This window comes from Kryptolebias marmoratus, linkage group LG22 (assembly GCF_001649575.2).
Source record: "Kryptolebias marmoratus isolate JLee-2015 linkage group LG22, ASM164957v2, whole genome shotgun sequence".
In the NCBI taxonomy this organism is placed as follows: Eukaryota; Metazoa; Chordata; class Actinopteri; order Cyprinodontiformes; family Rivulidae; genus Kryptolebias; species Kryptolebias marmoratus.
The window spans coordinates 27,619,382-27,631,852 of record NC_051451.1 but is presented as its reverse complement, the minus strand read 5'-3'; the positions used below and the strand labels follow the sequence as shown (position 1 = coordinate 27,631,852).

The 12,471-nt window shown below is 48.8% G+C and overlaps 2 protein-coding genes across 12 annotated transcripts in view; one reads left to right on the top strand and one right to left on the bottom strand.

Moving 5' to 3' along the window:
- Nucleotides 1–214: 214 nt before the first annotated feature.
- mlh1 (mutL homolog 1, colon cancer, nonpolyposis type 2 (E. coli)) lies at nt 215–5,677 on the top strand. The gene is made up of 19 exons (XM_017424375.3): nt 215–495; nt 624–714; nt 1,503–1,601; nt 1,685–1,758; nt 1,836–1,908; nt 1,985–2,076; nt 2,137–2,179; nt 2,261–2,349; nt 2,422–2,534; nt 2,609–2,702; nt 2,782–2,935; nt 3,010–3,317; nt 4,132–4,277; nt 4,549–4,657; nt 4,734–4,797; nt 4,871–5,035; nt 5,111–5,203; nt 5,272–5,382; nt 5,459–5,677. The coding sequence occupies exons 1-19, from the start codon at nt 389–391 to the stop codon at nt 5,612–5,614; spliced, it is 2,181 nt and encodes a 726-aa protein (XP_017279864.1). The 5' UTR covers nt 215–388; the 3' UTR covers nt 5,615–5,677.
- Nucleotides 5,678–6,570: 893 nt separating this feature from the next.
- Nucleotides 6,571–12,471, bottom strand: part of lrrfip2 (leucine rich repeat (in FLII) interacting protein 2) — a 24,358-nt gene continuing 18,457 nt past the window's right edge. For 5 of the 11 annotated variants that reach the window (XM_037973361.1, XM_017424289.3, XM_037973363.1 and 2 more), the window contains 11 exons: nt 11,832–11,963; nt 11,499–11,570; nt 10,214–10,384; nt 10,039–10,131; nt 9,491–9,583; nt 9,059–9,160; nt 7,925–8,057; nt 7,676–7,846; nt 7,460–7,539; nt 7,266–7,370; nt 6,571–7,185 (listed from right to left, as the gene is read on the bottom strand). In XM_037973361.1, coding sequence (XP_037829289.1) covers nt 7,075–7,185; nt 7,266–7,370; nt 7,460–7,539; nt 7,676–7,846; nt 7,925–8,057; nt 9,059–9,160; nt 9,491–9,583; nt 10,039–10,131; nt 10,214–10,384; nt 11,499–11,570; nt 11,832–11,963 — 1,263 coding nt within the window. In that variant the 3' untranslated portion in view covers nt 6,571–7,074. The remainder of the gene's footprint in view (nt 7,186–7,265; nt 7,371–7,459; nt 7,540–7,675; nt 7,847–7,924; nt 8,058–9,058; nt 9,161–9,490; nt 9,584–10,038; nt 10,132–10,213; nt 10,385–11,498; nt 11,571–11,831; nt 11,964–12,471) is intronic. The other 6 variants (XM_037973362.1, XM_025007645.2, XM_037973364.1 and 3 more) reach the window with 3 other exon arrangements.

Genomic DNA, 12,471 nt, shown 5'->3' with positions numbered 1-12,471 from the left:
TGTCATAAAACTTACGCGTCGCACTTAAAACAATAATACTTTACCATTCGGCGCTTGTTGATCAAAGTAAAGAAGAGGAAGGCTACTTGATCTGAAAGCGTTTTTTTCAGTCAGTAAATAAAGCTGCTAACCTGGTCGTTTAGATGACAGCTGGAGTTTTGCCGACTTGTGATGGGTTGAGTAGGAGTGAACAATCACGTTTGTTTTCCTTCCGCGGCTGCATCCAGCTCGTGCTTCGTGTGGAAGTTGATTCCGTTGATTTCGGTTCGTTTTGGACCCTAAAATCACACATGTTCGTGTCTCCACGGCCCCTGGGTTCTGTGTAAATCCTCTGAAGACCACAGACCCCGGGTTCCGTGTAAAACCCGCCCGCAGCTCCGCTGTAAACATGGCGGGAGTCATCCGGAGGCTCGACGAGGCGGTTGTCAACAGAATCGCGGCGGGAGAAGTGATTCAGCGTCCGGCCAACGCCGTCAAAGAAATGATGGAAAACTGGTGAGAAAGCTAAAAAATACAGCCTGGGTTAATGTCAGGCTTTCTGTAGAGGATGAAATATATTTAAAAAAAAAAGCTGCATTGTGGCACGTGCTGCCCTGTAACCTGTTTTTCTTGACATGTTTCAGTTTGGATGCGAAGTCGACGAATATTCAGGTGACGGTGAAGGATGGAGGACTGAAACTCCTCCAGATTCAGGACAACGGGACAGGCATCAGGGTGAGTGAGTCCACCCGGGTCCTGGACCCGGACTGGGACCGGGAGCTGTCCCTTAAAAACCCTCCAGAACTGCTCTTCATGTTGGAGCAGGTCTGTTATATTTATTCTGACAGATTGCTTCTGGAAACTTTAATTCCTCTTTTTCCTGGAGGATTATTTCCTCTGGTCTCGGGAGCAGCTGATTAACATCTCAGCAGCTCAAATATTACCTCAGATCAGCCCACAGATCTACAGAGGAACCTCGACGAACCGAAGAAGACAGGCCCGTAAGTCCGCCGGAGGCAAAGCTCCAAGGAAGCGGCGCCCCGGGCCCGGTACCAGAAGTCCACCGAGCTGCTCGGTCCAGGAGATCGCCCAGAACTCAAAGACTTCCAGAGCTCTGCCGGCGAGGCTCTTCGACCACACCGGGTCGCCGTCATGCCCAAAGACCTCCAGCTGGACCACACACACACACACACACACATTTAACGACAGCGTCTTCGGTCAGAGGCGTCTTCAGATCCGCTGTGAGACGTAGGTGGTGAAAAGACGGAGTCTCCCTGGATTTCTGGGAATTTTGTGGGACCAGGACTTTAAGGTGGAATCTCACGAGGCTGAAGCATAATTCCCGAGGGTGTCGAAGACGACTTTGGGACTATTTCGAGACAAAAATGGTCACTCAGACTTATTTTTCAGCGTAAGGGACAGGACCGCGCCTCTGAAACTTGTGAAGCAAACCTTTCTCCTTCCGCTGAGAGACTTCCTGAAGACTTTGTTCCTGATCTGTTGATTTTGTCCCCCCTTTGCAGAAGGAGGACATGGACATCGTTTGCGAAAGGTTCACCACCAGCAAACTGCAAACCTTCGAGGATCTTTCGGCGATCGCAACCTACGGATTCCGAGGAGAGGTGAGGCCCGCCGCAGACTCCAGGCTGTTCTGGCTGCCGAGTCTTCGTCCTCCATGTTTTGACCTCTGCTCTCTGACCTTTAGGCCCTTGCCAGCATAAGCCACGTGGCTCACGTGACCATAACTTCGAAGACGGCCGACGCCAAGTGTGCGTTCAGGTACGATCAGAGGAAACCGCCGCGGCTCCCCGAGGATGAACTCGAGCTGATGTTGGACATCATGTGTTGTTGTGCAGAGCCAGCTACAGCGACGGGAAACCCAAAGGTCCTCCCAAACCGTGCGCCGGCAACCAGGGGACGCAGATACTCGTGAGTTTGTGGAGCGCATCGAGCGAAACGGGACATTTCCGGACGCCGATGAAGTGTTCCTGTTGTTTATCTGCAGGTGGAGGACCTTTTCTATAACGTGTCCACCAGGAGGAAAGCCCTGAAGAGCCCCGGGGACGAGTACTCCAGGATCGTAGACGTCGTCAGCAGGTTTGTGTTTTACTCCTCCGTCTGAGCGTTTCTTCTTCATCAGCTCTGTTGTCTCTGAAGGTACGCCATACACAACTCAGGAAAAAGCTTCTCAGTCAAAAAGGTGAGACGGGTTTCAAACTGTCGGCTGCGGAATGTTTGGAGGAGGAAACCTGCTGACGTCTCATCGTGTTTCTTCTTCCAGCAAGGAGAGACGGTGGCCGACGTGAGGACGCTGCCCAACGCGTCCGTGGTGGATAACATCCGGAGCGTTTTTGGGAATGCAGTCAGCAGGTAGTTGTTCCCGTCTGCTTCCATGACGTCCCGCTTCCTCCCGCCTGAACCGGTGTGTGTGTGTGTGCTCAGGGAGCTGATTGAAGTCAGCTGCGAGGATCAGAAGCTCGCCTTCAAGATGAGAGGCTACGTCTCAAACGCCAACTACTCCATGAAGAAATGCATCCTGGTCCTGTTCATCAACCGTAGGTGAAAACGCCGCGGCCTGCCGGGGAAACGGTTTCAGCTCTGAGTTCAGGGACGATGTGTGTCGCTGCAGATCGCCTTGTGGAGTCCAGCGCGTTGAAGAAAGCCGTGGAGACGGTTTACGCCGCGTACCTCCCCAAGAACATGCACCCCTTCCTGTACCTCAGGTCGGCCGCTCGCTCAGCTCTCTGCAGCCGGACCTGTTCCGGTTCTGCTCGCCTGACCCGGTTCTGTTCTTCCTGACAGCTTGGAGATCGCTCCGCAGAACGTAGACGTGAACGTGCATCCAACCAAACATGAAGTGCACTTCCTGCACGAGGACGGCGTCATCGAGAGCGTTCAGAAACACGTGGAGAGCAAACTGCTGGGCTCCAACTCCTCGCGCACGTTTTTCACTCAGGTGCTCGTCGGCAGGAGATGAGTCTGCTTTTATCACGACGTGTTTCCAGCTGATCTGTGGCTCTCCCGCTCCAGACGCTGCTGCCGGGGCTGCCCGTCTCAGGAGGACCGGAGGTGAAGGCCTGCGGCGCCGCGGCCGAGCCCGCCGAGCCGGGTCAGCGAGTCTACGCCCACCTCATGGTGAGGACCGACTGTCGCGCCCAGAAACTGGACGCTTTCCTCCAACCGAGCAGCAAGAAGCCCGCTGACCCAGAACCAGCCGGTGCCAGCGGCGGGCGGGCCGACACCAGAACCGAGATGGAGGACGAAGATGTGTTGGAGCAGGAAGCAGAGGGTCCAGAAGGCGGGGGGCAGTCCGGGGTCACGCCGCAGGATGGCCACAGGTGAACGATCGGGTCACTGGTTCCTGAAGTGTTGGAATAAAAAGTTTAATGTTTTTACATCTGCTGACAGCAAGAAGTTATGTTCAGAACCGAAACCGGGACTCGTGGGTCCACATCAGTTCCCAAAGTCTGTTTGAGTTTTTACCGTTTGTTTCTGGGGGGAAAAACTGACAGATTTGAACCGAATCCCAGTTTGCATAAAAGCAGCTGAAGAATCCTTCAGGCTGTCATTTCCATTTCTGACAAGTCGGATCAGGACCGGCGTTGATGTGAGGAGAGCAAGTCTGAACACCGACCTGCAGAACCGAGCTGACAGACAGCAGCAGGAAGGAAAGTTCTTCTTCTTCTTCTCTCAGCAGCTCGTCTGTTTCTGAACTCCAAACGGCTTTTAGTTCAGCTGCACGGCTTTCTTTTCTTGCTGATAATCTTTCTGCTTTTTTGAGTTTACCTTTTGGTTTAAAACATTCAGTTTTTTACAGAATCTTTTGTTTGTGTGGATTTCTTCTGCCCTCAAGTGGCCAAAATGATCCATAACTGCTGGAAACTCTGAGTCAGCGTTTTTTCCACGTTCTTCTGCTGCACACTTTATCATCAAAACATTTGGCTCATTCAGGAGGTGGCTGCTGTCTCTTTAGGTTTCTAGAAAATTTAACATAATTTGCAAAGATTTTCTCCCCCCAAAAAGCATAAAAAAACATTTTTTCTGCTTCAGGATTCTGACTCTGTTGCTCCTTTTAGCTGCTGTTCTGCAGCTACAGAGTGGATAAGTGAGAGGGAGATCATGTAAACGTCTCGGTGTTTTCCTGTGAGGCAGGAAGCGACAGAGGACTGAGGAGGAGGAGGAGGAGGAGGAGGAGGAAGAGGAGGACCTGACGGCTGCAGCGGCGCCCAGAAGAAGAGCGATCAAACTGAGCAGCGTCAAAGAGCTGCGAGCTGAGATCACGGAGAACACGCACAAAGGTCTGACCCGAGAACCGTGAGAACCTGAGATCCGCGGGGCTGAAGGTGGTGGTAGCTGAGAGTCATCCTCACCAACAGAGAAGCTGCTCAGATTCCTCCAACTTGTAGAAACATGAAATAAATCACATCTTGTTGTTGCCATGCCAACAGAAAACAGCTGAAACAAACAGTTTTCCTCTTTAAAAACGGATCAGAACCTGTCAGTCCACGAGGATGACTCCCAGCTCCGTGTCTGCAGAACCTGCTGAGTCATGGTTACGTCTGTCCTCAGGGCTTCAGGAGATGCTGCAGAACCACTCGTTTGTGGGCTGCGCCGACCCGCAGTGGACCTTAGTCCAGCATCACACCAAGCTGTACCTGCTGAACGCCACCAGGCTCAGGTCGGACCTTCAGGAGCTCAGAGTCCGGCTCGGACCCCTCGACCCGTCTCATTTTACCTTTTTATTTCTCTTCCAGTCAGGAGCTTTTCTACCAGATACTCATCTACGACTTCGGGAACTTCGGCGTCCTCAGACTATCTGTGAGTGGTGCACGCTGCGGACGAAGCCACGGGGGGAAGGCGGGTCTTCATCAGGGTTCTGTTTGGGTTTCAGGAGCCGGCTCCGCTCTACGACCTGGCCATGCTGGCTCTGGACTCGGAGGAGAGCGGCTGGACGGAGGAGGACGGTCCGAAGGAGGGTCTGGCTCAGTACATCGTGGACTTCCTGAAGAAGAAGGCCGAGATGCTGGAGGATTACTTCTCCCTGGAGATCGACGAGGTCAGCAGAGAGAAACAGTATCTTACCTGTCGTAGGTGTGACCCGATTTCTTCCCTTTCTTTGCTTTGAACTCAGGACGGGAACCTGACTGGACTGCCGCTGCTTCTGGACAACTACGCCCCGATCATGGAGGGACTCCCGATGTTCGTCCTCCGCCTCGCCACAGAGGTCAGATCCCTTACACCGTCGCCCGCCGCGCGTCGCTTCGAAACTGACGGTGTGGTTCTGTGCTGCAGGTGAACTGGGACAATGAGAAGGACTGCTTCCGAGACTTCTGCAGGGAGTGCAGCTCGTTCTACTCCATCAGGAAGCGGTTCGTCCTGGAGGCGGAGCCTGAGCGGGAACAGGTGAGGGCCGCTCGGCTTCCTGGAACGCCTGACCGCCTCTGCGACTGACAGGGGCTGCGTCTCGGTTCTGTTTCAGGACGCTGAGGCCAACTCGTGGCGCTGGAAAGTGGAACACGTCGTCTTCAAAGCTCTCCGGACGCTCTTCTGTCCTCCGAAGTTGTTCGGCGAGGACGGCTCCGTCCTGCAGATCGCAAACCTGCCGGATCTTTATAAAGTGTTTGAAAGGTGCTGAAGCTGCTGCCTTCATGTCTGTAACTCTGGTGATGTAAAGAAATAAATAAGACTGAAGACGCTGGTCAGAGTCTGTGATCCGCCCACACCATCAGCCTCCACAGTTAGGACACGCCTCCTTTTTGTTCTGGCTGCTGGACGTTAAAGAGCCGAGGCCTCCAGAGACGAATCAGACAGCTGAAGGTTATCAAACAGTCCTGAGTTAGAAATCCTGATAGAACGTTCTGAAACGAGGGTACACGCTCAACGTAAACAACTGAATCAGCTGGAGTCGGACCACAAACTCCTCATTTAATCACACATTAACCCAGTTCAAGATGGCTGCCGCAGCTACAGAGCTGAGGGTCATTGCTGAGGTCTTCCCGCCCCATCATCGTGTCACACCTGTCTGATCAGCTGATCACCTTCCAACATGGAACCAGAAGCTTCAGCTGACTGGCTGGTTTTAGTTTTAGCTGCTGTCTTGCTAATTTTAGCTTTTGGCTACAGATTTGCTAACTTTAGCAACATTTAGCTTTCACCTACTTTTCGGCTTTAACTTTTAGCTACTGTTCGTCTCATTTGTTAGCTTTTAGATGTTTTGCTCATTTTAGGTTCTTATTTTAACTCTTCAGTTTCAGCATTTTTGTGAAAAATAATTTTGTTTTTGGAAATTTAATTTAAAATATTTTAATTCTGTTTGAACATTTTTAATTTTTTATGCACCCAGCTTTGATTAATGTGCTGCATAAATAAATTAAACTTAATTTAAATCCTATATAAGCCTTTTTTAAATTGTTTTTACTAAATGAGACATCAGATTATTATTATTTTTATTTCCTGACAGATAGAATTACTTTTTCTGAGAATGAGCCTCACTAAATAAAAGATAAATCATCCACAGATTTGTAAATTATACATTTATTTTTCAGAAAACTTAAATATTTGAAAAAAAAAAAAAAAAATCCAAAGAAACCGCAGCAGACAGAGTTGCTTCTATACATTTTTCCACATAATAACTTGTTTTTGTGTCTTTTTTTTGTTGTTTTTCTTAAATAATACATCATACCGTACCTGTTAAAATAACTCTGGTGCGGACCCCCAGACTCCTAACGTGAAAAAAGGCACTTCACTGTGAGGGGAAGCTGGGAAAGTGCGACTCGGAGCAGCAAAAAGCATCTTTAAACCCGTTCATGCAACAGCCAAGCACCCGACCGGAGAACGAAGATGTAGTAGAAAAGTCTGGAAAAATAAGTAGTGACTTAAAGAAATCTCCCAAAAACTTTGATATCAGTTTGGTTTCTGAGTCTTTCCTCCGACAGAGCCGACAGAAGGATCTCTGCTCTGCTACAAGTTGGTTTTGGTTATTTACACGTCTTAAAGTGTTACAGCTGAAAACACGAGTGTTCGCCCAGAGGTCTGGGGTGCGAGTTTAGGGGCTCCGGGGGGACGGGGACGGGGACGGGGACGAGGATGGCGTCCTCACTGCTGGGACAGCAGGGCGTTCCTGTTGGCCTTCATCTTCTCCAGACGCTTCACAAGGTGCTGGTTGGTCATCTCCATCTCCTCGATTTTATCCAGAGCCGTGCGCAGCTGTGAGGAGACAGCGTCAAACATTCAGCTCCGTGATTACAGACGGAAAAGACTCGGGAATCTGGACGGGAATCTTTAACCTCTCTCTGAAGCTTCCGTTTCTCCGCTTTGAGCTCGTCTTCCACCTTCTCGGCGTTATCGGAGGCCGCCTTGTATCGCGACACCTGCCCTTCAAGTCTGCTGATCTGGAAAACAAACACAAAAAAAGAGCAAATCTCACAACTTCCTTCCTTCCTCGTCTGGATAATCCTGGGAATTCTTAAACCTGACTTACATTCTGCTCCATCGTACCCATTTCCTGCTCGGCTTTAGAAAGCTTGAACTTGTATTCGCTGATCTGTCTGTTGGCGTCTCCTGCAGAGGAAAACAAACGTATCAGTCCGACACTGAAGTAGGGGTGCGTGGATCGATCCTCGAGTTTGTTCCTCACAGCCGAAGTCTGCAGAAACGAGCCGAACCTGAGGACAGGTGCGACAGGAAGTGAGCTTACGCTGCATCTCGATGAAGTGCAAGTCCGTCCCGTTCTCCATCTTCTCGCCATCGGTGTAGGCGCCGTCCACCTTCGCCTGTTTCTGCCGCTCCTCCTCCAGCTGATTCTTCAGCTTCCTGATCTGAGCCAACAGCTCGTCTTTCTCCTCGGCCAGCTTCAGTAGCCTGACATCTGCGGGACGAACAGAACTTCAGCGGCACCCAGAACTACAACGAAACAAACGGACATAGAACGAACCCTCCGACTGACCCAGCGGACCCTCGCCCGCCGACTCCAGAACCTGGGCAGCTTCCTGGGACACCAGAGTGATTCCCGGGGACAGAGCGTCGGGGCTGACGTCTCCGTTCGGCGTTCCGTCCGGGACGATGACCAGCCCGTGTCTCTGAGAGCGAGAGACAAGAAAACAAACTTCAGAGTCAGGAGGGATCAAACAAAACTCTGAGTTTTTACGTCTTTTCTTCACTGAAACCTGAAGAATATCTGTTAATAATGACTCTGAAACATTTAATTTGTCTATAATTCACCAGTGATGAACAAAACTAACAGAATTAGCTCTTTTAAATGTTAAATTAACATCTATGGTAACTGTTTGTCATTAACAGCATTTTTTTGTTAACTCTTTATTGAAAATATATAAATCTTTGTTTGTGTTTTTGTAAAATCAATCAAGATGATAGAAAAGCATCAATAATTATTTCTAAACTCATCCCAGTTCTCTGAACGTAGAGTCCCACCCCGACCATCTGAGCTCCAGAATTAAATGGTTTGTTCGGCCATTTAGAAAAGTTTTGCATAAAAGTTATAATAATTATTATTATCAGCATAAAATAAACAAACTGCATCTTCTATTAACAGCCTGTCCACTGTAAGACTGTCCTGTCTGATAAAGCCTACAGTGTCCTGAGGACAAACTGTCCACATGTCCTCTCTGTGCTGCTGGAGGACAAACTGTCCACGTGTCCTCTCTGTGCTGCTGGATGACAAACTGTCCACGTGTCCTCTCTGTGCTGCTGGATGACAAACTGTCCACGTGTCCTCTCTGTGCTTATTGCTGCCATTAACCTGTTCTTCTGTCTGTAGAAACTAGACCTGGACCACTTCCTGTCTGTCTGTGTCTCCTTCCTGTCCTCTCAAACCCCACCCACCTGTCCTGAGCCTGGTCCTGGTCCTGGTTCTGGTTCTCAGGACGGGAGATAACTTTTAACATTTACTAACTGATGTTTTATAAAGTTTTAAACGGAGACCTGAGTTTGTTTGGAGCTGGAAGAACAGAAATAATCTGAGGTGAAGAGTTTGAGACGAGACCAACAACATTTTTACATCACGAAGGCCCTGAAACGAGCAGCTGGTTTTCAGTTTCCTCCCGGGACTCAGGAGACCTACCTCTCCTGGTTTGGACTTCCCCTTGATGTCGGCGAGCTCATCTCTGAGCTCGTCTCGCTCCTTCCTAATGCAATCAAAGTACTCTTTCTGCCTCTCTAAGGCCTGGCCACCATGAGAGGAAGACAAGGAAGAGAGAGAAACAGAGAGAGGACAGATTGGATGGAAACTGGACAAACGTGAACCACGACACGCTTCAGGCAGACATGCAGCCGGGTTGTTTCAGACGACGGGACTTCTTTGGGGTTTTTACTTGAAAATAAAAACAACTACGTCTACAGGTGGAGCATGCATGTCATGCTGCAGTTACTTCTGGATCCAAACTCTGATTATGACATGCAAAAAGCCCAAACTGTGCACGTGACCGGGTCCATTTATCTACGGATGAACAGTCTCCATCGTGCAGAGACAGCCGCTGCCAGGGGGACGTCCTACCCCGATCTTTTTGTCCTTCCAGTTTATCGTTTCCTGCAGATCAAACACCTCTCTGGTGAGGCCGTCTAACTTAGTCTGCGTTCGCTGGTTCTCCTGGGGGACGGTGCGGGGCGAAAAGACGGCGCGGAGCAGGACGGGAACCAGAAACAGGGAGGAAGGATCGAACGGAACAAAGAACAGAGGTGAGAATGTGGACAAACACGCTCGAAACAGAGACAGAGTGAGAAGAGGCTGATCGGAGCGGGCCGTGAGTCCAGAACCTCAGAACCACCTGCTCCTGTTTCTATTTAAACTCACAGGAGGAAAGAGTTTCCTGTTTAAAACGCAGCTAAAAGCTCATTTTAGGATTTATGTAACTTCCTGACATAATATTTCTTAAATATTCAGCTGTTTAGTTTGTTATAACTACGTTAAAAACATAAGTAAAGGACTACCTCAAATAAAAATGATTTTTAATGCTTTATTTATCTCAAACTGGCTGATTTAACGCTTGTTCAGTGTCTTTAAGGACACAGATGCTGAAAACGTCTCTGCAGAAGCAGCCGTACCTCTATGAGCTCATCTCTCTGACGAAGTCCCTCTTTGAGTTCTTCTTGTTTGTGCTGCAGGACCGAACACGTCTGTTTCTGTCTTTCCAGCTCCTGAAAGGACAGACTGATGGATCATTTACGCCACATCAGCGTTTCGGGAGTTTCGGTGAAAACCGGAGTTAGTTTTTTTTACCTTCGACTTGTCCTCCAGCTCCCGCCTCATCTCCGCCGTTTGCTCCTCCATCTCCTCGATGACGTCCTTCAGCGTGTCCACCTGGTAGATGAGGTTGGCCTTGTCGTTGTCCAGCTGTGCGTTGGACACCATGGCCTTCTTGTACTTCTCCTCCACCTCTGCCAGCGACTCCTGGGAGGTTTGCAGACGCGTTAACGACAAAAACCAACCGATTTTAAAGCTTCTTTAACACAAACCGAAGCTGAAAAGAAACCTTCCTGCGCCTGAATGTTCGCACATTTTGTCCCGCTGACAGACCAACAAAGTGAAGCAGAACAGAAGTGGAAGGAAAATCAGGAATGATGATCACATCTTTTTACAAATAAAAATCTGAAAAGTGAGGCGTGCTTTTCTTTGACACCCTGAACTAAAAAGGAGGAAACCGTTTGCTGATGAGGTGACTTCTGAAGGCAGCAGAGTCCATCTGTGTGGAAACAAACATTTATTTACCAACAAAAACAGCCGAAGTGACTGAAAACAGGACAACGATGGAAGAGCCGGCAGTTTAGATGCATTTGTACATATTTATGCTCAGATTTATTGCAGATAAAAATAGTTTAGGTTGAAACTGTAAACCTACCAGTCTTTATTTATCCACATTTCAGAATTTCACACCAATAAATCTATAAAACTACAGTAGGAAACTCCTTCAAACTGCATCAAAGCTGCTGGAGACAAACCTGTGTCTCAGAGCACAAATGTTTGCCACACTTTTCAGATTTTTGTTTGTAAAAATGCAGGAAACCCAGTAAAATGCTCGGTTGCAACAAGACAAAATGAGGAGAAGTTTAAAGGGATGTGAATCCTGATTCTTTAGTTTCTTTCTTTTTAAACATTTTGGATCAATATGTGACGTAAATGATTGAAGGGACTGATTGCACATTTTCAGAGGTGAAACAACAAGGAACAGGAACAAGAAACTCAGATAAAATCCAAAATCTAGCAGGAAGTAGTCAGGATGTTAGTAAACTACTGTTATTGAAATAAAAAGTGAGTTTTGTTTCCCCTGAATGGAAGTCTCTGTGTGTCTGCAGGTGGAGCCTGTTGCTCTGCAGAAATGAGGGAGTGTCTCGATTTCAAATCGAACCAGGAAGTGATGAAAGGTCATGCAGAATAAAACGGGAATCATCCAAAGACACGGCGGAGGAGTTAGGAGCAATAAGGGAGGGAAGAAAGTGGGGGTTAGTGATGCTGTTCTGTTCCCAAAGGATAAAAGAAGGCATGCTTTGAGCTCAAGCCCCTCTACCTTCAGCTCTTTAAGCCCTTGCATGTACCGCCCCTCTACATCCTGAATCTGGTCCTTTAGTTCATAGATATCCTGTAGAGGAGATGGAGGGAATGGTTGGGGTGAACTGGAGACTGCAGGGGTGCTAGAGGACAGATAAAGCACCTTGGCGGTCATCTTAGAGACAGTCCAGCAGACGGACACGTAGGACACACGTCACATCCGGTCCTCCCATGCATTCAGAGCCAACAACGGTTAAAGCCAACACTGACAACAGCGGGAAGAGCAGCGGAGGCGTCGCTTCGAGGAGGAACGTGTGTTCGAATCAAAAAGAAACGTTTCAGAACGACGCACCTTAAACTCGCTCAGATTGGTGTCAGGGTCGTAGGCGCTGCCGGCGTCCCCGCTTCCTCGCCGTGACGAGGTGCCGCCCAGCGACGCCAAGGTGGCGGGAGAGAGCCCCGGAGTGGTGCAGCGGGAAGACGGCTGAGGAGACAAAACGACCCAGAACCTCAGAGAGCGCAGCCAACATGTTATCTGGTGCTATAAAACTCAGGACATGATGGATGAGGTTCATGAACAATCACTATCTTATCTGCTGTAGATAACTCTTTGAACGACCTCTGAGGTGAAGTCTGACAGCACTGACAAGCTAACAGACAATCTGAACCTTAAAACCACTCCAAGTCCCCACATTTAACCAGATTTAAACAGAAACGGAGAAGAAAAGCAACAAACAAGCAAACAGAATAACTTCAAACAGAAATAAGTTGTAAAACGATTAAAGAATGACTGAAGATATGCATCACTGATATAAAAATAAATCATAAACGTGAATTTTTATGTCTTAAGACGAACAAAACAAAACCAAGACAGAGTTACAGCTGGTAACCCTCAGAGTTACAGCTGGTAACCCTCAGAGTTACAGCTGGTAACCCTCAGAGTTACAGCTGGTAACCCTCAGTTACAGCTGGTAACCCTCAGAGTTACAGCT

Excerpts from the sequence above, each read along its gene's own strand:
- mlh1 (XM_017424375.3), top strand. The coding sequence starts at position 389 with ATGGCGGGAGTCATCCGGAGGCTCGACGAGGCGGTTGTCAACAGAATC. Across the intron at positions 2,180-2,260 it reads AAAGCTTCTCAGTCAAAAAG|CAAGGAGAGACGGTGGCCGA; the intron begins GTGAGACGGGTT and ends TTCTTCTTCCAG. Across the intron at positions 2,936-3,009 it reads CGCGCACGTTTTTCACTCAG|ACGCTGCTGCCGGGGCTGCC; the intron begins GTGCTCGTCGGC and ends CTCCCGCTCCAG.